At 46.7% G+C, this 21,322-nt stretch overlaps 1 protein-coding gene across 4 annotated transcripts in view; it reads left to right on the forward strand.

The window, feature by feature from the left end:
* FGF12 (fibroblast growth factor 12) overlaps positions 1-21,322 on the forward strand; it is a 216,112-nt gene that overhangs the window by 106,464 nt on the left and 88,326 nt on the right. The window contains exon 1 of one of the 4 annotated variants that reach the window (XM_021536855.3): positions 11,905-12,159. The exons of 2 other annotated variants lie outside the window; for them this stretch is intronic. In XM_021536855.3, the coding sequence (XP_021392530.1) occupies positions 11,961-12,159 (199 nt within the window). In that variant the 5' untranslated portion in view covers positions 11,905-11,960. Of the gene's footprint in view, positions 1-11,904; positions 12,160-21,322 lie in introns of those variants that run through there. One more of the 4 variants, XM_021536856.3, reaches the window with a different exon arrangement.

The raw sequence follows: 21,322 nt of genomic DNA on the forward strand, positions 1-21,322 counted from the left end.
TAAATAAATAAAAAAAGAAAGAAGACTTTTCAGACCCTACATTGTGCCAGGAGTCAAGGAAAAAAAAGTGAGAGAATTGCAATAAATGCTGGAGCTATCCATGAGCAAATAACAATAAGGCTGGGAGTAGCATGTATCCTTTTCTAGAACAAGTGCCTGGTGTCTACCTCCTTATGTCAACTGTTTTTTGTCAAGATGAACTTTGCAGGAGTCAGTCTGGTGTACTTAACTGGGGTGAGAGCTGGTGCCTGCTGCCCAGGGCTCTCTCACACACCCCACACAGGGCAGTGGTAGTGTAAGGGATGGATGGTGGAGCTTATGGGGAGATCCCTGTGAGATCTGGAAGTTTGCTTCATTTATGTAGACTTTGATAATCCCAGCTCACGGGGGTTTTTTTGGCTCATGACAGCTAAGACTTGCTGATGAATAAGCAAAGACCTCAAAGTTATTGAAGGTAATGAAGTGTCCATGAATTATGCTCTTTCACAAGGACATGTTTGTGTTGCATATGCTCCTTTTACTGCTACTGTCTTCAAGCTTCTTTACCTGCATCTGTAATGAGGAGACAGACACTGCCCTGGTAGCTACAGATCTACACACCTAATTTCCTAAGTGCCTGACTTCATCAGTGCAGACTTAAAAGTAGCTCTGAGTCACTGCCCTGTCAAAGCAGTTTTTTCATCTGAGGGCACCTTCTTGCACCCCACATTTTACAACATTTGAGGTGGGCTGAAGTGGGTATTAGAGCTACTAGAAGTATTTAGTTTAGTATTTGAGTTTCTAGAAGTATCTACTGTAATGGACTGAAGAAATAATAGATTTGCCTCTTAACATTGAGAAGGGAACATGTATTATTAGTATTCTTTAGCAAACAGAAGGGTTCCCAAAGCCAAGTAAATGAGCGACAAAGCTTGCATCAGGCTTATGAAAATGAGTTAGGGGAGGGAGACCATCCTTACAACCCTGTACATAAGTCAAGCATAAGTCAACTCTCCTCCAGGCTGGAACTGCCCAGAATGTTTTGATTTACTTCCTTTGTATGGGGAGGTTGCCCAGGGATACAGAGCCTCTGAAACTGAAATAGAGCCTCTGGAAGACAGAAACACCAGTGGGGCCTAACTCTGCAGAAGAGCTACCTCAGGAATAACCAGTTCCATGAAAATAATTTTGTGCCTCCTTTTCCGTGGTGCAGATAATCTGAGACTGTGAGAATATTAGGATTTCAACCCATTTGCTGCTCCAGCCCTCTTTCAAGACTGAAGGATGCTTTTTGGGAAGGAAGTCCCAACATGCTTCTGCAGCTGATGGACAGCTGGTCATCTCTCCATGGAGTGCTGAGGATCTCTGTTGCCATATTGCTACCTGTACCCAGCACAAAGCCATCTTCTCCTTAATTACTGACAAAAATATCTCTTCAGAAGCCTCCCAATAATTACTCAAGTATCCACTTAAGTGGCTTTTAATTCAGGCTCCTCACCCCCACATGTGTGCATTTTCTAATTGCCAAGCACATCTGGTCCTATGTATAAGCATCTGCCAAAAGAAAATGCTAATACCCTGTCCCCTGGTTGCATGAGCTTCAGTGAGCCCATAGCCTCTCAGGAGATGGTCTTTCCAACAGGCTAGAGCAGGAGCATTCAATCATAATGAAAGATGAAAACTCTTATTGTGAGCTACTGTACATCTGACAACACTTGGCAGTTCTACAGCATCTCTTGTCTTGCTGGCTGCTTTGCCAGCTCCTCTCATTATTGGAGGCTGCTCCTTTCCCCTGTGCTGGGGCAGGAGTGTCCATGGGCTCCTGTAAAAGTTCTGGGGGTAGGTGGCAAGGATAAGCCTTAGACATTTTGCTGGGTGCCACAGCAGACTACTGATATTTCTCATGGAGTGGTGGGAGGTCAGAAATTCCAACTTTGCAGCTTTCTTTGTGGGAGTAGAAAGGGAAGCTCAGGGGATCCTGTCCTCTCATCCTGTAGGACCCAGCAGCATTCAAGAAGGAATGCTTTAGATCATTATATGGGTAAGCAGGGTCTGTTGCCTGTTTCTCCATGACTCACAGAAGGCATTGCTCTCTCTGTTTTACTGGGGTAGTCTCCAGACACCAGGTCCAATCAGTGACCTGTTTGTAGCTGGCTCCAGCAGCCCTTTAGTGGAATATTTTTTCCTGTTTGTGATGGAGACCAAAGGGACACTAACTCTGTCCCTGAGGTGAGAAAAGGAACATGCATGTGAAGAGGGAGGGCAGGCAAACATGGCCAGAGAGGAAGAAAGAAATCACACTGTACAGGAATTCCTTGTCCAAGACAGAAGCTGTAGAGGGGTCATGAATAAAGGATGCAAGGAAAAGGGGCTGCCCAAGTCCAAAAGCTGTTCTAGCAAAGCCCTAGAAGAGCCATAGAAAGTGGTCAGAACAGCTATTGCATCTTCTGTTTTAGGCACTTCAGGAGTTTAGCAGTCTGAGAGCAGAAAAGGCAGGAACCGTAATTCATGTCAGAGACACGTGTGAGTGGTACATACAGGCTGGGAGGCTGTGATGGATGCATCAAGAAGGAGTAGCCGAGCAATCAGTAAAGGCGCTTTTTTCCCTTGAAAAATATCACTTTGTCAAAACCATGCAAGGGAGAAATGAAATGGCCATTTCAGATGAGCACGGAGGGATTTCAGTGTCAAATTTCATGCCACTGCTCTGCCTACTGCAAAAGCAGAGACTTGGTCTGAACAGTGGTGAGACCACCACTTCTACCGCATCAGTGTGCTTTCCTCTCTTCTGGCATTTCACAGTGAGCTCCACAAGGTCCCATTTTCATTTCACCTGGGGAAGAAACACAACTTTGAATGCAAGATTTTCTGCAGAGTAGATTTCTGCTGTAATACCGACTGACGCTGGGTGAGTGTCAGAGGCCAGGCAGAAGAGACCAGTTGTGATTACAAGTCTAGTCTCCACCATAACACAAATCAGGACTGCACCAAACAAGCCCAGTAAGTCCTGTGTGGCAGGCATAATCAATAGGGCAAGAAACTTGTAGCTAAATGGGACTGGGACTAGGTGTTAGAAGTAGGCTTTCTCAGCTGATGGTGGTAGAGAGCCGCATTCCTAAGGGAGCTGTGGCATTTACAGTGCTGCAGGTGCCTGAGCAGAGATCAGACTATCAGACAAGCCTTGTCAGTGATGATGAAGGTACTGCTGGCTCAGTACATGGGTGACTTCTCCAGGGTCCCTTGTACCCTGTGCACTGTGATATCAGCTCATCTATTTTTGAAAGAGGTTGGCTCTTAGGGTGAAATGATAGCAAATCCATCACAAGTCTTGCCATGTTGTTCTCTTGATGAATTACCTTTGATATTAACAATAAACATGAGCCTTGCCTTGACTTACAGCCTCCAGATTTCACTCTGACTTTGCTGAATTGAGACAGTCCCTCCTTTCAAAAATGTGAGAGATTTATCAGTCAGGGCTAAGTTTTCTCTGTCATTTTCTTGGATACCAAGGCTCTCAACCATTTGTCTTTTGTGGCCAGATTTTCAGCAACACCAAACCATTAATAGTCACAGTATTAACAGGCTAAACACAGGCAAGTACCAAGAGCATTTTCAAGAGTGGCCCCATGTGAATCCCTGTAGATTAATTACTACAACCAAGAGACCAAACTGCTCATGTCTTTCACTATATCCATATTCTTCATAGTTCTCAGATCATCTTTGTTCTGCCACTTCTGAAGTGTGGTAACCAGACTTCATGACTTGTGATACTGGTGTTTGCTGCACTGATACAAATGTATTTCTACCGATTTGGTAAAATAAGCATTGCTCATTTTTCTCCCTATTGCTCCATCTGTGTCTGCATGGGCTTGGGCTCTCCTAGCTGCAGAAAGCTCCTCTTAGTTGTATCTCTGTCATGGTTTCCAATTCCCAGAGTCACTGCTTTCTGAGGAAAAAAAATTTGCCCAATATTGAAGTAATACAGGCAGCACAATTTATCCACAGAGATTTGATCTGGATGTGTTAAAAGGAAACTTGTTTCTATGAACTCAGTTTCCATGTCAGTTCAGTTTATTCTCTTCACCAGACTTACTGTGATCATTAATTACTACAACATTAGTCTTTGTATGCTTGGCAAACTTAGATTTCCTTCCAGACCACTGATATCTTTATTGGTGTCTGGATTTTGCAGCAGCTCTCAGATTCCAGGGAAAGAGGACATGGGATCTCATTTTGCTGAAGAGATAGAGGAGTTGATTTATTGCTGGAGAGGGAAATAAATTACAATGCAAATAGCAAGAGGTGTGCTTGTAAGCCAGGGGTTTGTGGGGGAAGCAATGCATTCACCCAGATCCTTTTCACCCAGCACTTTAGGTCATCAGGGGATGAGCGAGTCTTCAAACCTTGTCCTGGCTGCATGACAGCTCTAATCTCATATTTACTTTTAGTGTTGAATGTGCTCTTGTATGCAGGAGAAAGAAGCAGGTTTTGTTAAGTAAGATGCAATCTGAATACATGTAACTTCAGAGGCATTTCTAGGGCAGGATTAATGTCCCAGCACTCCTGGATTGCAGAGCTGGATGGCAGTGGGAGTACCAGGTCCTGCCAGAGCTGCTGCTTTTCTTTTAAGCTCTGCAAACTGGAAGGACACTTTGCTGAGTGGCAGAGCAGTGGGCTGCCCCAGTGAGGCATTGCTCTGCTGACCCAACAGGATTTGAGATTTGACCTAGCTCAGGCTGCAAATCCTGGGCTTCTGGATTTGGAGTCTGAATGAAGGGACAAGCAAAGTTTGGGTTTAGGGAACTTTCCGTGGCTTCTTTAGGTCTGTCAGAATCCATGATGTGCAAACGGACAGATTTACAGGTCTGGAGAAAGTTTGATATTTCTCTTGACAGCTTCCTCTCCCTCTTGACCTATGCCAGTGCTACAAAGGTGCAATAAGGAGGTGGATGTCTTCAGTCTCCAAGCCTTGACCTGCTGTGGAGCAGCAGATGGTCCCACAGCCCTGCTGGAGGAGCACAATAGGGGTTTTGCTCTCCCTCCCTCTTTTTTATCATTCTCAATCATATAATCGGGTTGGTTTGCGTCCACCAAGATCTAATCAGGAATGATCTCTTTGACTTTCAGCAAAGGCAACTTAATGGAAACTTTAAATTGAAAGACTTTTCCTGACACACTTGAAAATGGTTTTGGTTGAAATTGGTGTCTGGCTGCATGGTTACAACATGAGGAGTTTTCCTTCTTCCCAGGGAGAGGGAAACGTTTGGACAGCCTCTCAGACCTGAACCCAGGGTCTTGGGGGCCCTGGCCTGGAGCTGCACTGTGGGGTTTCACTCCCCTCTCTAGCCAGACCACACCACCTTCATGCAGGTGACCTTTAAATCCAGTCACAACCATGTTCAGTGTCCATGGGACCTGGGGATCTCTGGCATCATTGAAACTATAGGCCAAAATGGGCTACAAGTTGTCATCAAATAGGATGTAAAGAGAACAAGGGGGATGGCTGACCTCTCCTAGGGAGAAAAGTGGGAATTGTCTTGTTCCTAAAAGCGCTGCTATCTGAAGGATTGAGAATCTGGTCTAGATGTGTGCATGCATGGAGCATGATGTGTGTGTATTCAGCCTCAGGCTCACAAGTGGGGCTGTTTAGTGGTGGCTATTCCATTATTTCACTTCAAGATTCTGCTCTGCATTAAAAGCACAAGGGATGTGGTATTTTTCCAACATACTGTGAATGCAGATGTAAGAACTGAAGTGAAATTCTCAAGTCCATGCTTTCTTTCCTCTTCCGAGTTCCTGTGGCTTAAGACTATTTGACAGGTAGCCATAGGTGAAAAATCCCTAAGGAAGTGGGTGGAGGAAGTTGCTGGGTGTTGGGAGAAACCCAGTGAGGAAGAGGAGGTAGAAGGAGGAAGAAAGGAAGAGGGGAAGCTGTCTGTCCTGTCTTTTAAATTCTCTAGTACAGGCAAGAAGATACTTGAGTTTTCTTTCCAGATGCATGGGTGGGTGTTTCTAAGCCTGGAACAGCTGGCTGTGTGTGTGCCAATGGCTCAGCAAGGGTGGCCTCGTGGCTCTGTCCTGCACAAGGTGACCTGCAAGGACAGTGTCCATCCTTTCATTACTCCTTGATGGGAGATCCTTCAGCAAGGGCCCTTATGACTGAAGTGCTGTGAGGGAGCTGTCACTGGGGAGGTGTTTGCAGGCCCTTTCTCTTGGACTCCTGCTGCTTAGGAAGCCACAACTGAAGAGTATCACTGCAAGGACAGCAGCTTTTCATGTCCTGACCCCATTGGGGAAGGCAATGACAGAATGTTGATGAACAGGACTCTTGGGCTGAGGTGATAAAAACAGATTTGCAATGAGCCCACCTTGAACAAGCCCCAGGTCTGGCTCTGGCATGTGGGACAGGCACTGACCTATCTGCAGGGAGGTCTTTGTATGTGGCAACAGTTTGAGAAGCTCCCTGCTACTTTTCAGGCTTCATTTCAGGGAAATGATCCCAACAGGTGCTTCCAGAACCCTGGAGACAAAAGTCCATTCATTCATACAGAAGGCTTCTTGAAGAAAAATGCTTCAAAACACTTTCACTTCTAGATACCCACAGTTCCCTTCAGTGAGGTGAACCCTTCTTGTGTTGCCCTGCCTCCACCTCATATAGGTGAGCAGTCTACAAGGACAAATAAAAGCTTCCGCTAGAAAACCTTCTCTTAAAAAGGAAAAAAAAAAATGTAAATGCATAAAATCCTAGTAGTAGAATTATCTCTTTTTCTTGGCTGCAGCTGGTTTTGTTGTGCTGGTACTGCTTGTGGCCTGCTTTTTGCAGTTGTGGTTTCATTCTACAGTCTGCCAGATGTGTACCTGCCCCTTGCTTTAACATCTAGACAGGCTCAACTTCTCCCCAGGCTGGAGTTGGATTGAAAGACAGCAGCTAAACTAATAAATACTTCTTGTGATGAGTTGCAAATTTTGTTTAATTGAATCTTTGAAGGCAAAAAGGGGAGTGAAGGGCCCATTAAATGAATTATTTCAATATAGCAATCAGGTGATGCAGGCTTTTTTGTGTTTATTAAAAGGCCAAGTCAGCTCAAAGCTCAGCTGAGCGAGAACAGCCCAGAAAGCTGGCCAGTTCTTGTACTCTGCTGCTGTTTAAGGGCCAGATCTCTCTCCCTGAATAGCATATTTAAAGTGGCCATGTGAATTCTTATTAGGCATCCAAACATAGATACAAACTCATGCATTGTAAACAGAATTACCCTGCACAGAAACCGAGCAAAATGCAGTAAGGTCTCGTCTTTTCTTTTATCAGGTTACCCAGGCATGGGTTTTTTTTCAAAAAGTCCGCCCACGCAGAGAGACTGGGGAATGCCAAAGCTGCATGAATTTTAATTATGCTAGACATAAAACAAGGGGCTACCTTGTAAAGAATAAAGTTAATAAAACATGGATATGGGCTTAATTCTGCTTATTAAGCAGCCCTGGCAATGCACATTTTAGATGTAATTTACACAGCGTGGAAATTTGGTACTGTTCTTAAGAGGTGTCTGCATGCAGACTTTCAAACTCAACAGTGCCTTCCTATTGGAAGAGATTTGTTGCTATGCTGCTGTAAAATGGTGAACTAGGCCATTCATAATTATTGGCCAGAGATGGGATCCTTTCTTTTTTTTCCCATTCAACCACAGCAATGTGCACACACATTTTAAAGTGGTATTAAATGTAAATCTCTTCCTTAATTTTCATGTATGCATTTTCAGTAGCTCTGCAGATAAAATAGTAAAAATCCTGCATATATTTGTATCTGTCGTTAGCTCTATATGTACAGAATTAGTAAAGCAGAAATATGCCTAATGACTGAATCTACAGAACACAACCCATGGCTTTTGAAGGCTCTATGAAAAATAAACAGGATATTCTGTTAGCAACCCTGCGGGAATTATTGCACTTCACTAAGGAAAGATGCCAATAACCTCCGTTTTGACCTAGATAGATCATTCTGTTTAGGAAGGTAAGGGAATGCAATTCTAGATCTCTTCTCTGCTCAAGTCACCAAAGCCCTGAAATTCAGCCAGGCCTTCATTTTAAACCTCAGCACTAAGGACAGATGAGTTTATATATCAAGAGAGTGAAACCTCAAAAATGGTAGTGTCTTGTAATATTGATGCTGGTCATGCAGAAGCTTCTGTATGTTTGGGGTAGGAATATTTAGTGAGCACAGTGAGTCTGATCCTTCAGCTGCCACATGGAGTCTGAGCCTCTGCCTGTTCCTCTGTGCTAGATGGGGTCTTTCTCCACATACTGCAGGAGGAGCACTGGCATATCTCTCCAATGTCATCAAAACAGTCTGTCTTGGTTATTTCATGAGTTGGTGCTACTCTTGCATTCTGTTTTTCATAGGGTGCACTGTGCAGCTTTGCAGACTGGTACTGAAGTGAGGAGGAAGCCCGGAGAGAAGGGGCATGTCAGAAAAATTGCCTTAATAACTATATAATATATATACTATTTTATATTAAAATATGTTTTAAAATTATGTTCCTTAAGGAAAAATGCCATATTGGCCCAGTTTGCTCAAACAATTCAGCTTCCAGTGGTAGTAATGAGGAAGGCAGCCTGTGACTCTCACAGACGCTAGGTGGTTTGGAACAGTGTAGGCTGCACAACCCTCAAAGAGGAGTGGCTGATACAGATGAAAATGGAAGATGTTTTGAGCCCTGTTTCCCCAAATGGAAGTTGAAGGAGAGAACTTTCACTATTAGAGATGAAAGCACATGGAGACTTTTCTGTTTCACTTGGCAGCTCACCAAAGGTTATGTTTCACTGGTGAGAATGACAGTTCAGGAGCATGATGAGATTGGCATTCCATTCTCCATCTCAAGACCACTCTGAGCTTCCTTGGTGTTTATAAAAGCTTGGGCTCTTCAGGAAGTTTTGTGAAGTTGGGGCATGATTTGACCCATGCAGATGTACGTGTCAGTTATGTCACCAGGAGCTCATGGCACTGTGCCCATGTTCAGAACCAAACCCTGTGGACAGACTCCTTGGCCATCTACAGATAAAGGCAGACCTGCATGTTGGCAAATGCAACACTACATTCAGTTTCACAAGCTTTGGCTTAATTTAATTCAGTCACTGCAGAAGCAGGAAAGACCTGGGAGAAGCCTTTCCTCCTAAGAGTTGCAGCAACTCTCTTTTCAGATCCACTAATCATCAGGAAAAAACATACTGTGACTGACTTTATCACTGATTAGGATCATTTTTAGGTGCAGAGCTGCTGCTCCAAGTTTACAGCTACACAACAAAACAAATTTGTCACACGTCAAAATAACTGGAACTTATGTAATATGGGGTGGATAAACTGGCATTTTTTCATCAGCAAAAAAAGTATATATATAGATGGAAAAAATCTCTTTCTTGAGAAGATATGAAGATATGCTCACATCTTTTGAAGATGAAGCTTTGGATAATTCACTGGCATTTCAGACAGTGATTCTCTGATTGCAAACAGCTTTCTTGAGGCCATGTCTGTACCTTGTACTGCAGTAATTCTTTGATGTTAAGTGAAATAATCCGATAGAGAAAATTAAAATCTGAAGCATTTTAGCTACAGGAAAGGGAAGAAAAATCTTTATTGATTGGGATGGTGAAATCTGAACAAAAATGTTGGCAGTAGTTGAAAAGAGAGCAACAGCCTGGAGAACCTGATTCCACCTTGTTTTGGTATGCATAGAGACTAAGAGTAAAAATCAGGAAGTAATGCCAGAGTTTAGTTAATCATTATGGACATAGTTGGTCAGTTGTCTTTTTTCCCTAATACAGTAAAATAATTTAGAGCTGAAATCTAGAGGTGAAGAATTCAGAAATTTTTTAGAACTTAGAAGGGAAGTAGTTAAAAAGATTATTTTGCTAAATCTGGTAATTCTTAGGGAGTGTCACCAACTGGTCTAAAATGCTTTTGTCAGCTGGAAACATGCATCATCCGTACACCTTCAGGACTGGCTTAATCCTGTCCTGCCGTTGTGTCCTCTCTCCCCAGCCGAGATCCCCTCTCCCTCCACCCCGACGCCTGTGCGCTCCCCGAGGTGTCTTGCTCGTCTCCTAACTAACCTGGTAGCTACCATCGCTACCTGTTACTTGAACCTGAAATCTGGAGAGCACCGTCCTTGTGCAGCAGCAGCAGTTACTTATCTAGATAACCAAAGATGTATCTCCACCTTCATTTTTTTTTCCGTGCGGTTTTGTGGCAGGAGATATGCGGGAGCCTGCCCAGCACCTGCTGATGGCGGTGTGGGGCCGGGGGCAGCTCGCCCGGCAGAGCAGCCCTCGGGACTGTCCCTTCTCTCTGCTTCCTCGGAGAAGCAGGGAAAGCCACCGACACGCTCGGCTGCCGAGGCTGGGTGCTCGGGCGTTGTCAGCAGTGGCCAGGCAGGCAGTCGGGGCGGCTGCACGAGTGGCAGGCGGCTCCGCCGGGAGGGCTGCGGTCCCGGGGAAGCCCGGCTGCGGGCAGGGGCGGCGGGTCTGCCCGGGCGGAGGGGCAGAGCCGCCGCGGAGCTGCAATGGCCTCGCTTTGCCTGCGCGGTATTTCTCATCCAAACCTCGATCACGTAGGATTGCGTAGAAGAGGGCGAGCGGGAGCAGCTGCAATTCTCTCTAAGCCCGGAGCCCGGCTCCTGCCCGGGCGCCGCGGGGCTGCGAGGCTCCCCGCCGCCTTGGCAACAGCCCTGCGCAGCGTGGGCGTCCGGGGGGGCTTCCCCGGCCCCTCCCTCCCTTCGCCTCCCCCCACCTCTCCTCGCCTCCCCCCTCCCGGCTCGGGCAGGAGGATGCAGGCGGGAAGCGGGCGCGGCTCGGCTCCTCCTCGCCCCGCCGCCGTCGGGCGGCACCGCGGAGCATCCTGAGCCCCGCACGGAGCACCAGCAGCAGTGGCAGCCGCACCCCCCCGCCCTTTTCCTCCTCCACCTCCTCCCCGCCTTGCATCGCTCCTCCCGCCGCCGTCCCTGCCGCGGCAGCCGGGCCCGGGGCCGCCCCGGTGCCGAGTGCTCGGCGGCCGCCCGGTCGGCCGGACGATGTGGGTTGCTGCCGTCGGGGAGAGCCGGTGCCGGGGCAGAGGCGGCGAGCAGGGCAGGAGAAGCTGCGCCAGCCATGGCGCTGTGAGTCCGGGGCGCCGAGCTGCGGCGATGTGAGCCCGCACTCGCGGCCGGGCGCTTCTTTTTTTTTTTTTTTTTTTTTTTTTTTTTTTTTTTTTTTTTTTTAAGAATTTAATTTTTTTCCCTTTCTTTTAAATTTGTTTGTGGGCCTGCTGCTTTTCCCCGTGGCTGCTTTTTCCTTCCCCTCCCGCCCTCTCTGAGAGCAGAGTGGGTAGGGGGGGAGAGGAGAAAGAGGAGGAGTGCGAACAGAAATGCAGCGCGGCTCTCCCTGAGCCCGGCCGCGGAGCCGCGTCCATGTGCGCGCCCTGCCGCGCAGCGCCTCGGAGCCGCCGCGCCGGGGCCGGGGCTGCCCGCGGGCCGAGGGGTCTCTGACTCATCCCACAGCCCTCGCCGGAGGGCGGCCGGAGAGAGGAAGCGCCGCCGCCTGCGCCCGGGCGGAGCGGAGCGGCACCGCGCCGCAGGGACCGGCGGATCCTCCGCGTCCCCCTATCCTTTGGACACAGCGGACCTTCGCCAGCGGGGCGGCCGCTCCCGGATCTACGCGGCGCTGCGCGCTACCAGCCCGGCCGGGGGTCTCGCCGACGGCCGCCCGCGCCGGGATTTGCGCTCCCCGGGGACAGACCCATGGGCGGCGGGGTCCGGCGTCCAGCCATGGTTGTTAGCCCGGGCGCCCTGCTCCGCCTGGCCGGCTGAGCCCTCCCCGGCGCCGGGACTCGGGGCTGCAGCGCGTTTAGCGGGGTCGTTCCCGTCCCCGGTCCCCGCGGGGCGCGGCGGCGGCTCGGCCCCAGCGCGCCCGGGCGGCGCACCCCGGAGCGGCGCGGCGCGGGGGGCCCATGAGCGGCGATGGCAGCGGCTATCGCCAGCTCGCTGATCCGGCAGAAGCGGCAAGCGAGGGAGTCCAACAGCGACCGGGTGTCCGCCTCCAAGCGCCGCTCCAGCCCCAGCAAGGACGGGCGCTCCCTATGCGAGAGGCATGTCCTGGGGGTCTTCAGCAAAGTGCGCTTCTGCAGCGGCAGGAAAAGGCCGGTGAGGAGGAGACCGGGTGAGTACGGCGGGCCGGGGCCGTGGGAACCCGCTTGGCGGAGAGGGACCCGCCGGGATGGCTGCACCGGGGCACCGCCGGCTGCCGGCTGGGGACGAGGCTTGCTCCGCGCTCAACTTTGGCCTGGGTCCTGGCAGATCTGCTCCCCTGGTCGGATGGGATGGGTGGGCAATTCCTGCTGCCAGCATCCCTTCACGACTGTCCGAAGGGTGAGCACAGAGGGTCTCTAGCAAGAGTGGCCCAGCAGTTTAATCTGTCGAAGCTTCACCCAGAATTGTATTTTTCCACTTCCTCGTAGATAAGTTTTTAAAATAGTGTCTCATTTTCTGCATGGAGACAAGGAAATAGATAAACTGAGGATCAGTTAAAATTGTGGCCATTTGGTTACTAAATCCATCAAGTGCTACTTCAAGAGCAGAGTTTCTAAGCTAATTTCAGTAGCTTAGAAAGCTTTTTTGATGGCAGCTGCACGATGGTTACACCTGATACTGAGTTTTTGAGACCTAGAAATGCTCTTTAGGATAGTCCTTTTTTGTCTTCTTAATTTTCTTTATACTTTTATCCTTGTGTGTGCTCAGCCTTGATTCCCTGTGAAGAACTTCACCCTAGTGTACACCCTAGTGCTCACATCCCCACAACGGAGTCCCACCACCCACAGTTTCAATTCTGAGCATTGCTCTGGGCTCTCAGCTGTCCTTGGTAGGCTTGAGAACTCAGCACCTGGCAAGAATAGGTCCTCCATAGTTTCTGAGTGGAATGATGATTTATGTCTTGCTTTATTTTTTTTACTGCTATAAGTCACCATAAAGGTAAGAAAAGAGATTGGTTTGAGAAGCTGCTGTGAAGATGTAGTTTTTTCAGATGTTCTTCAGTATAATGGTTAAAAAAGGGGGATACTCACTCACTTAGCCATTCAGGATGTACCAGCAACCTGTGTAACCCCCCACGTTTTCCATAAACATTAGTATTATGTTTGTTCATCAGTCTCTTCATGAAGCCCCTTTTCCACAGCTAAGATCTGTTGGTAATGACTCTCCACCAAGGTGTCAGATGTAGCTAAGGCTGCTCTTCTTGTCTATAGACTGATGTACATGACCTGGACTCATCTGAGCAAGGGAAGGAAATGGGACAAAGCCTCTCACCATAGAAGGCCACTTCTGTCAGAAGGCCACTGTTGTCAAACAAAGGGGAAAGAATATTTACTCTGGATTGCTGTCAGCACTCCAGATTCACAGGCTGTGAGGCAGGAACCATATTTAGTTACAAAAATGTTTGAAGACTCAATGCATGGGTTAGGCTGTGCAAACCCATTTTTTTAATGGTCTGCTTTAAAGCAGGTATCACAAGATGCTGTAAAATACTTAAGATATAGCGTGACTTGAAATATTCAAAGGGGAAAAATTGCCTATCATTTTCTTCTTACTCAAGTTATGATGGGTGGTGGCTTGCTGGACTATCCTATATATTGGTTAATCTGTGAGACAAGACCAGAACACGGCTCTTGCCCAAAAAAATGTTGGCATTTTGTCTCAGGAATCACTCTTTGTAGGATCAAGAATGGGAACTGGGAATCTTATTGATGTAATTTTTTATATTCCTCTTTCCTCTCCATCCTAATCTGCTATTAAATGCAGTCTCCTAAGGATTAAAAGGGCTGGGAAGTGTAGATCTTTAGCTAGATTTCAAGATGCTTTGTCTAATGAAAGTTTTAGTGACTTCCAGCAGAATTTGGTTGGGAAAGCTTTCTATTGGTCTTACCCCAGTGCTCCCAGCTACACAAGTCCAATTCTGCTTCCTTGGAGTCAGTAAATGCCTGTGAATAATTGATGAATTTTAAGAATTCCCTCAACTTTCATGGACTTCCATGCTGAGGAACATTTTTGATAACTTATAGGCAAGAGTGATTTTAGGGAATCTTTTTATTGACTTAGAAGGAGGATCAGCGCTACTCAGTGTTGTAAAAATAGAGCTGCTCAATCTTCAGAGCTGTCAGTCAATTGCTTGTAACCATACTGTATTCATTTTATAAAATCAAAAAACTAGAGGAATTAAGTTGCTATAAAAAAAAAAAATCTTAAGTCTCCTTTCATAGGCTATGGACTGAGTCTGCTTTAGTTTCCTGCATCCATCTTTTAACTAGGGATTTATTTCACTGATACGTCGTATTTCCTGGTCTTGGGCACTCAGGAGGCAGCACGCTACTGAGATTCTTCTGCTCGCATTGTTTATTCAGGGGACTGTATTGTGCCCAGATAACTTGCTTATTTCAGAATCCAGTTTATCACAGAAAATGACATGCAAATGAATTGAAAGTGGTTTAAAGAAATGTGCATACATTGTGCAGTGACCCACAACCCCAGTGATTATAGGTACTTAATGATATGCTGTTTCAGTAGTTTGCAAGTCAGTGAAGGGAATGAGAGAAACACCCTTGTTCAAAAGAGGTACAGTTGTGTTTGGAGATGATACAGTGCTAGGGGATCTCTCCTTACGTTTTTAAACATGACTTTGTCCTCTGGCTATGGAGAGTAGCTGTCAAAATACTTCAGATTTACAGAGTGGTTTTCATTCTATAGCACTCAACAAGCTCTACCAAATGGAGAGGGTTCTTCCCATTTTACAGAAGGTGAGACCAGATCCAGCTATGGAGCAGTTACCTGACACAGAGACCTAATTCCCAATGCTGGGACCAGCACACCACACTTTGGGCTCTGCTGCCACTGAGGTCGGGATGCTGCAGTGGTGGAGCTGTAGCTTGCACATTACACAGATACAACTCTACTGGAGGTTCATGTTCCCTTTGCTCTTTGCTTCTGTAAAGTAACCGTGTGAGCTTACATTGATTAAATAAGATGCTTAATACATGTCTTAATATGTGACTCAAACAGTGCTGTAACTAAAATAGTCAGTAAAGACGTGGGTGAGCAGGGTTACTTGGCACTGGTTGGCACCCTGTGCTCCACTTTGCAGCCTGTGTGAAGTGAGAGTGACATACTCCTGCTGTCATATGGGAAGGGAGAATTTGCACCCTGGAGCAGTTGAGTCTCGCATATTGGGCATGAGTACTCAGAGGTTTTGGCAAGCTATGGGGAACCAGATCCATGCAGGGATATCTTGTATAACGAAAGCTATCTGCTCCTGGGGAAAACAGACTGCAGAAACATCTCATTTGTTGGTTGCAATAGGAACTGTGTTGTAAAATGAGAACTAATTTTGTCTGTCTTTTCAATAAGCAAAGGCAGCTGTCTCATATGCACACTGCGTTCTTTTAGAGCTCTTGGTTGTGTTTTGCTCCAAGATGACTTACTAGTTTAAGATAGGCCAAATAAGGACACTGAGTGCTGTGGACTAAACTGAACATTTGGACACATGGGCTTAATCCATTATTGTGAGTTAATACAAGTCATTTGCTGCAATTGTGCATCTATAAATTATATATTTTGCTCTGAACCATAATGACTTGATAGAGGATTCAAAAGAAATTATTGTATGGCATGGCTTGTCAGTGCAGGTTCAAGGGGTGGATTCTTCCTCAGAGACTGGTAGATCCAAGAGTTGAATGCAGGAGATGAGACAAGCTGCTCTCTCCATATGACTTCCCTGCCAACAAAGAGTTGAACCAAGTACTTTCATCCTCTTTGTGTCTGAATTAAAGCATCCAAGCGTGTCTCTTCTTCAGCTGTTTAACAGCAGTCTGAAAAGCCTGGGCTGGTGGGTCCAGCTTGTTTGTGAAAGCTGTCACTGTTGCTTCACTAGCCATCTTCTCAGGCGGAGCGCACCCCAGAGAGCTGGGGTAGAGGTGGCTTTCCATCATGCCATGGCCACTGAACAGCAAAGCTGAGCAGTTTGGCAGCTTTGCATGAAGGGAGACAGACTAGAACATCAGGCACAGTATCTCTGGGGATTGCTAGAATTTTTATCCAAGTGAAACCCACTGAAAGGGTGCTATTCCTTGTGGAAGTCATGTTTGAATTGAGGCAGCTTTGGGTCAGGCAATGCCAGGCACTTTGCAGCATTGTCTCAGTCCCCTCAGATGTTGTGTTTATAGGTGAGTTACCAGCTCAGAACGCAGAGCTCATTCTCAAACAGGTTTTTCACCCCAGGGAAAAAAAAAGTGTTTTTTAAATTTCTTTTTTATCCCCTGTTTGGTACATATTTTGTGCTTTTCCAGGGAAAGATGCTTTTCCTTAAGGATATATAAAGGCTTCTTCCAAAGTGAAGGAAATGGCTTGCACATAGGAAAAAAGGAGTAACTTAAACCAGTTTTTCTCTTTGCAATATTTCTCATTTTGAATAATAAATAGAGATTTGGAACTTAAAATATATTAAAGTAGCTATTTTTGCAGCAATATAAGTAAAATATAAGGGCAACTTTAGTTGAAGGACATAGAAGGACTTTGTTCATTCAGAGATTCATTTAAAGCATTTGAGAAGTCTGTCATCTGCAAGCTGTTAAATTCCCCGACTTAAATCCTGAAGTCCATTCTGATTTCATGCAGGGTGAAAATGATGATTGAAGCTTAGGGTAAAAACCACCCTTTTAGCCCATAGTCCTTGCCTGCTTTTGTGGAGTGGTGCATCTCAGAACAGCTGTAATACCTGCCCAACCTGTGGAATTTGTCCACTTTGTTGCTACTGTCTGAAAGCTGGCTGCATTACCCAGGGCATAGCTGCTCCCTGCAGGAGAGAATTCCTTCTGGATCCCAGCTCTTTTCTGTGTGTCCATGCATGTCTGGGTGTGTGCCCAGCCAAGGAGGGTCCATCACATTCTTCTGCCTGCTCCTCTGCAGAATTTGCTGCTGTTTTCTCTATCTAAGAAGTGGCTGATGGGAATGGAAATGGCTGGAAATGTGACATCACCTGGCAGCGGGAGCTCCTAGAAGTGCTAGCTGAGATAACGGCATGGATGCCAGAGTCTCCAGCCAGACCTGAGCCTGGATAACACCAAAGGGAAGGGCACAGCCCTGAGGGGGCAGTGCTGTAAACTCCTTCTGCACCACCCATGCTAATGAATGCCAGCATAATCAGAAAGGAGGAAGAGGCTCCCTCCTGCTCATGCCAGCTCGGCTGATGGGTCTGGGTTTATCCAGTTGTTCCCGAGGGTGGTATCGCACACCTTGGTGACTTGCAGATGTGGTAGATGTCATGGTGCATGACTGTGCTCCGTTACTGGGGGTCAGATAGCAACTCCGAGCTCTCAGTCTCTAAAATTTGGGGAAGAGCTGCAGGTTCCTGGCTTTCTCCAGAGCATGGAAAACTCAGCTGCCAGCCTGCTTCCCAACACAGCTTATGGCCGAGCATGTCAGTCAGTAAGCTGCTTCGTACTGGTTCTGGACTGAATATGGTTGATGCCAAGAAAATCCATGGAAGTTATCCAGGCTCTGAGAGGGATGGATATCTTCTGTCCCCATGGCCTCAGGGGTAGCTGTGCTTGTGAGAGCAGTGAAAATTGTTAGGCAGCAGAGGCTCACCATTAGATCAATACAAATGATTGATTCCTCCGTCACCAGCCAAATGGGAGAGTCAAGGCAAAAAGTGGTTTGTGAGTGATTATTTCCCTTCATCATAAAAGATCCATATAAATCAATTTATTGTTGACTGATAACACTGCTGGGTTGGTTTTTTTTTGGGTGGAATTTCATTTAGAAGATTCTGATATGTGTATTTTTCTTTAACTTTCAGGTATTCTTCTAAATGAAATGTTCCTTTGAAACAGAAACCCAAAAGCTTGAGTTCCAAAAAAATACCAAAATGGAGACAAGGTTTTCTTTCTTTCTTACTTGCTTTGCTGAATTCAACACAAAATTTGAATAATTCCAGTAGACCAGATACTTCATATTTTAAGAGATAAATTACCCATTAACCAAACAATCATCAGCTTTACTTGGGAAGTGAGGAGAGCAGAGCTGCCGTGGGAACTGATGAAGCTGTTTGAGAGACAAACATAATCATGAGTGTCACTGTGGTGGGGAGCAAGTGCAGATGCAGTTGGGCTTATCTGCTTTCCTTCCTTTCCCCCCCCCAGAAAGGAATACCATGAACCACAGTGGCCATGTAGGCGTTTGTTTCAGCCCCATCTGTCTCATTTGATCTGTCCTTCTGAACAGTCATGTGCACATTACTTCTGAGATTTTTCTGCTCCTGCACGGTTGAAATCAAGCTGTGATTTGTTATTAAAATCAAAGGAAGAATTTTATCAAGCGAAAGACATGTAAGAGATTGACATTCCTTTCATATTCGCAAATTCCATGGCTTGGCAGAAGGTGACCAAGAACATAGACAAGAACAGGTCAGAGAAAGCAGCTCCAAAGAACTAATCATTGAATACAGATACATTTTTGTGTGGTCTGTCATAGTGTCATTGCCACGACTGCATTATTGTTGTGTCTTGATCTTGGAAATGTTGTGAGAAGAGACCTGTACTGAAGTCATCTACTCTGTGCCTGGGCTGTACTTGCTGCAGTCTGTCAGGGAACAGTACCTTTGTGCTCTGCTCTCCTGTTTAATACGTGGTTCATCTCCATTCCCCAGCTAACACAAGATTCTTCATGTTCATGCGTTATCCTTTCTGAGCATGGAGTAAGCTACTACACCTGTTTTACCTTCTCCCTCTTCTGACATGCAGCAGAATCCTGAAATAACTCTGCCTTTCTGGAGGCTAGTTTTACTTTGCATCTCTGTTAAAAGCTGTAGGAGAGCCATGGATGCACTCGTGGGTGCCTCTCATCCAGCTTGCAGGAACAGGGGTTTTGTGCTTTGAGGGAGTCAGTGCAGAGACTGAGCTTGTGCAGCATGGTCACAGGGCTGTAGGGCTACAGCTTCTTAACAGTACCGCTGAAAATAGCAGCTACAACACATTTCTAAAATGGTAAAGCAGAAGGCATGTTTCTTGAGAGCTGTAGAATATGACTGTGGGATTCACTGTTCAGGCAGACCACTCACTTTGGCTTTTCCAGCCCCCACGCTGCAGCTCAGACATGTAACTGTACTTGTTCCTAGCACTGAAATGAGGCTTTCTGACACTCTGATGGAGCTTATGTGGCTGCTGACAAAATCCACCTGGATGCAAGCTGGCATTTGCCAAACATCTCTTCTGTCCTGTATTCATTCCAGAATGCCCTGGCTAAAGGTGACAGAGAGACAAGGCCATGAAGCTGAAGGCAGGGTGGTGACCTGGGGCCTGAGCCTTTCCAATCTTCTGGGAGGAGCTGTGGCTGGTTGCTGGTGTGATGAGGCTCCATGCAGCACCTCCAGGCATTTCTGCTCTCTGCCCCTGCAGAGAGGGCTGCACTGGGAGATGGAAGTTAATGCTGGAAGCAGCAGCATCACGGAAGGGATCTGTGCAGCTCTGTTGCTGCATCTGCTCTGTGGCTTTGGGCTTGTCATGAGGAGGTGACTGTTCCTCTGTGCTGGGGTACCCACTGAAGAGGTGCTGCCTGGGGTTCTGCAGCTCTAAGCAGAGCTCTAAGTTTGGAAGACTGTTGAGCTCTTGAGCTCAATAGCAATGGGTGAGGTAGCAGTAGCAGCTCCTCTCTTGTCTTGGCAGCAGGTGCACCTGTTGTACCTGAAGTTATGTGTGGGAGGTGGAATTCTGTGCAATCCCGTCTGACTTGCATCAGTGCTCCCTCCTCCTTCAGTCTTACCAAGCACAAAAACAAACTCAATTTGCAATGGTGCTTGGCTGGCCCTGCTGTGTTCCTGAAGAGGAACCCTCAGCTGTGCACCTCCGGCACTTCACTGGCCAGAAGGTGGGCAGCTGTAGTAAAAGGAGAGGAGCAGGTCTGCTGTCACCTGCCTGTGTTCCCCGTCTTTCTTCCTGGGATGTTTTCAGCACAATTCTTTTTTGGAGTGTGCAACTTCATTGATAGATGTCAGAATGGCTGGTTGCCTCTCATGGTGGGGGCTTATGTGAGGGTGAAGATCCAGGGCTAGGTACAACCACTCCAGTGGTATAGGGCACAGAGCTTCTTTCACATCCCACAGCAGCATCTATGGAGTGCTCTGTGCACTCCTGTCTCACCTTCTCTCCAGCAGCCTGCTCTGTTAAGGGCATATGTTACTTCCAGTGGACAGCTACATGCTGTGAACTGGCAAAATAACCACAGAGAGGCAATGTAATTCTGTTACTTGTGCCTCTTCTCCAGCTGAAACCCGATTGCAGTTATGATAAAGATAAAATCCCCCTTAAATGTTCCTTTCTTGAGATACTTAAGCATTTTGGATTGGAATGAAGGAAAAAAAGAGAGGTCTTGGGGTTAATAGAACATACTCACTTAATTGATATTTATCTAGAATAGCACAGTTGGCTGTCTCCTCCCTTGTTGGCTGCACAGATAGTTTCTTTGCTTAGCAGTTGCCACCCATGTTGCCTCAGCTGCCAAATAAATACATTTCATTCATCCCCCAAAGCAAAACTGTTTGCAAAAGGTCAAGTGGATGGGTCTGCTGCAAAGGAAGCCGGGCTGCAAAAAGCCAGTCCACATTTTCCAGAACATTGAGAAGCAGTAGAAATTAGCAAAAAGACAGCTGGTTTTGGCTTCCAGTGCCCAGCTTAGGGTTGGGTTACTGAAGGTTCCCTGGGGTCTTGGGAGCCACTGGGCTGCAGGAGATGCAGGGATCAGATGCTGGCAGGTCCAGCTGGTGGTTTTCTGGCTCAGCTCCTGTAACTGGAGCCAGGGTGAGTCACTGGTATCGATCTGCAGCCGTCCCTGTGGTCATTCTGTGGTGATCAGCACCAGGCTCTTGTGGGGATTGTCACTGGTGTAAAAGGGCTGGCAGAGCATGTGGTGTAATGAGTAATTCTGTGCTGGCTTCTACAGTTAGGTGTGGTGCTCATCAGTATGGGCTCTGCCTGCTGGCAGACACAGAGCATCAGTACTGAAACATTTCTAAATATTTATTTGGGCTTTCATTTAATTTCATTCTGTGCCACTCCTACCTTCTTTGCTTCCATAAACATTTCTTCTTCTATTTTTCTTCCTGTTTCTTCTTCTACTCTACTTTCCATTAAATAAATTCTAAGATTTTAGAGCTACAGCCCCATAGCAGCTTTTGAATGATTAGCAAGCACCAAGTGAAGTTTTAGAGCTTTCTGAGCTCTCCTGGGCAGCTGGGGGAGCAGGAGCTTTGTTCAGAAACCTGTTGGAGAGGCAGATTTTCTGTT

The sequence above is a fragment of the Lonchura striata genome, chromosome 10 (assembly GCF_046129695.1).
Source record: "Lonchura striata isolate bLonStr1 chromosome 10, bLonStr1.mat, whole genome shotgun sequence".
Lineage (NCBI taxonomy): Eukaryota > Metazoa > Chordata > Aves > Passeriformes > Estrildidae > Lonchura > Lonchura striata.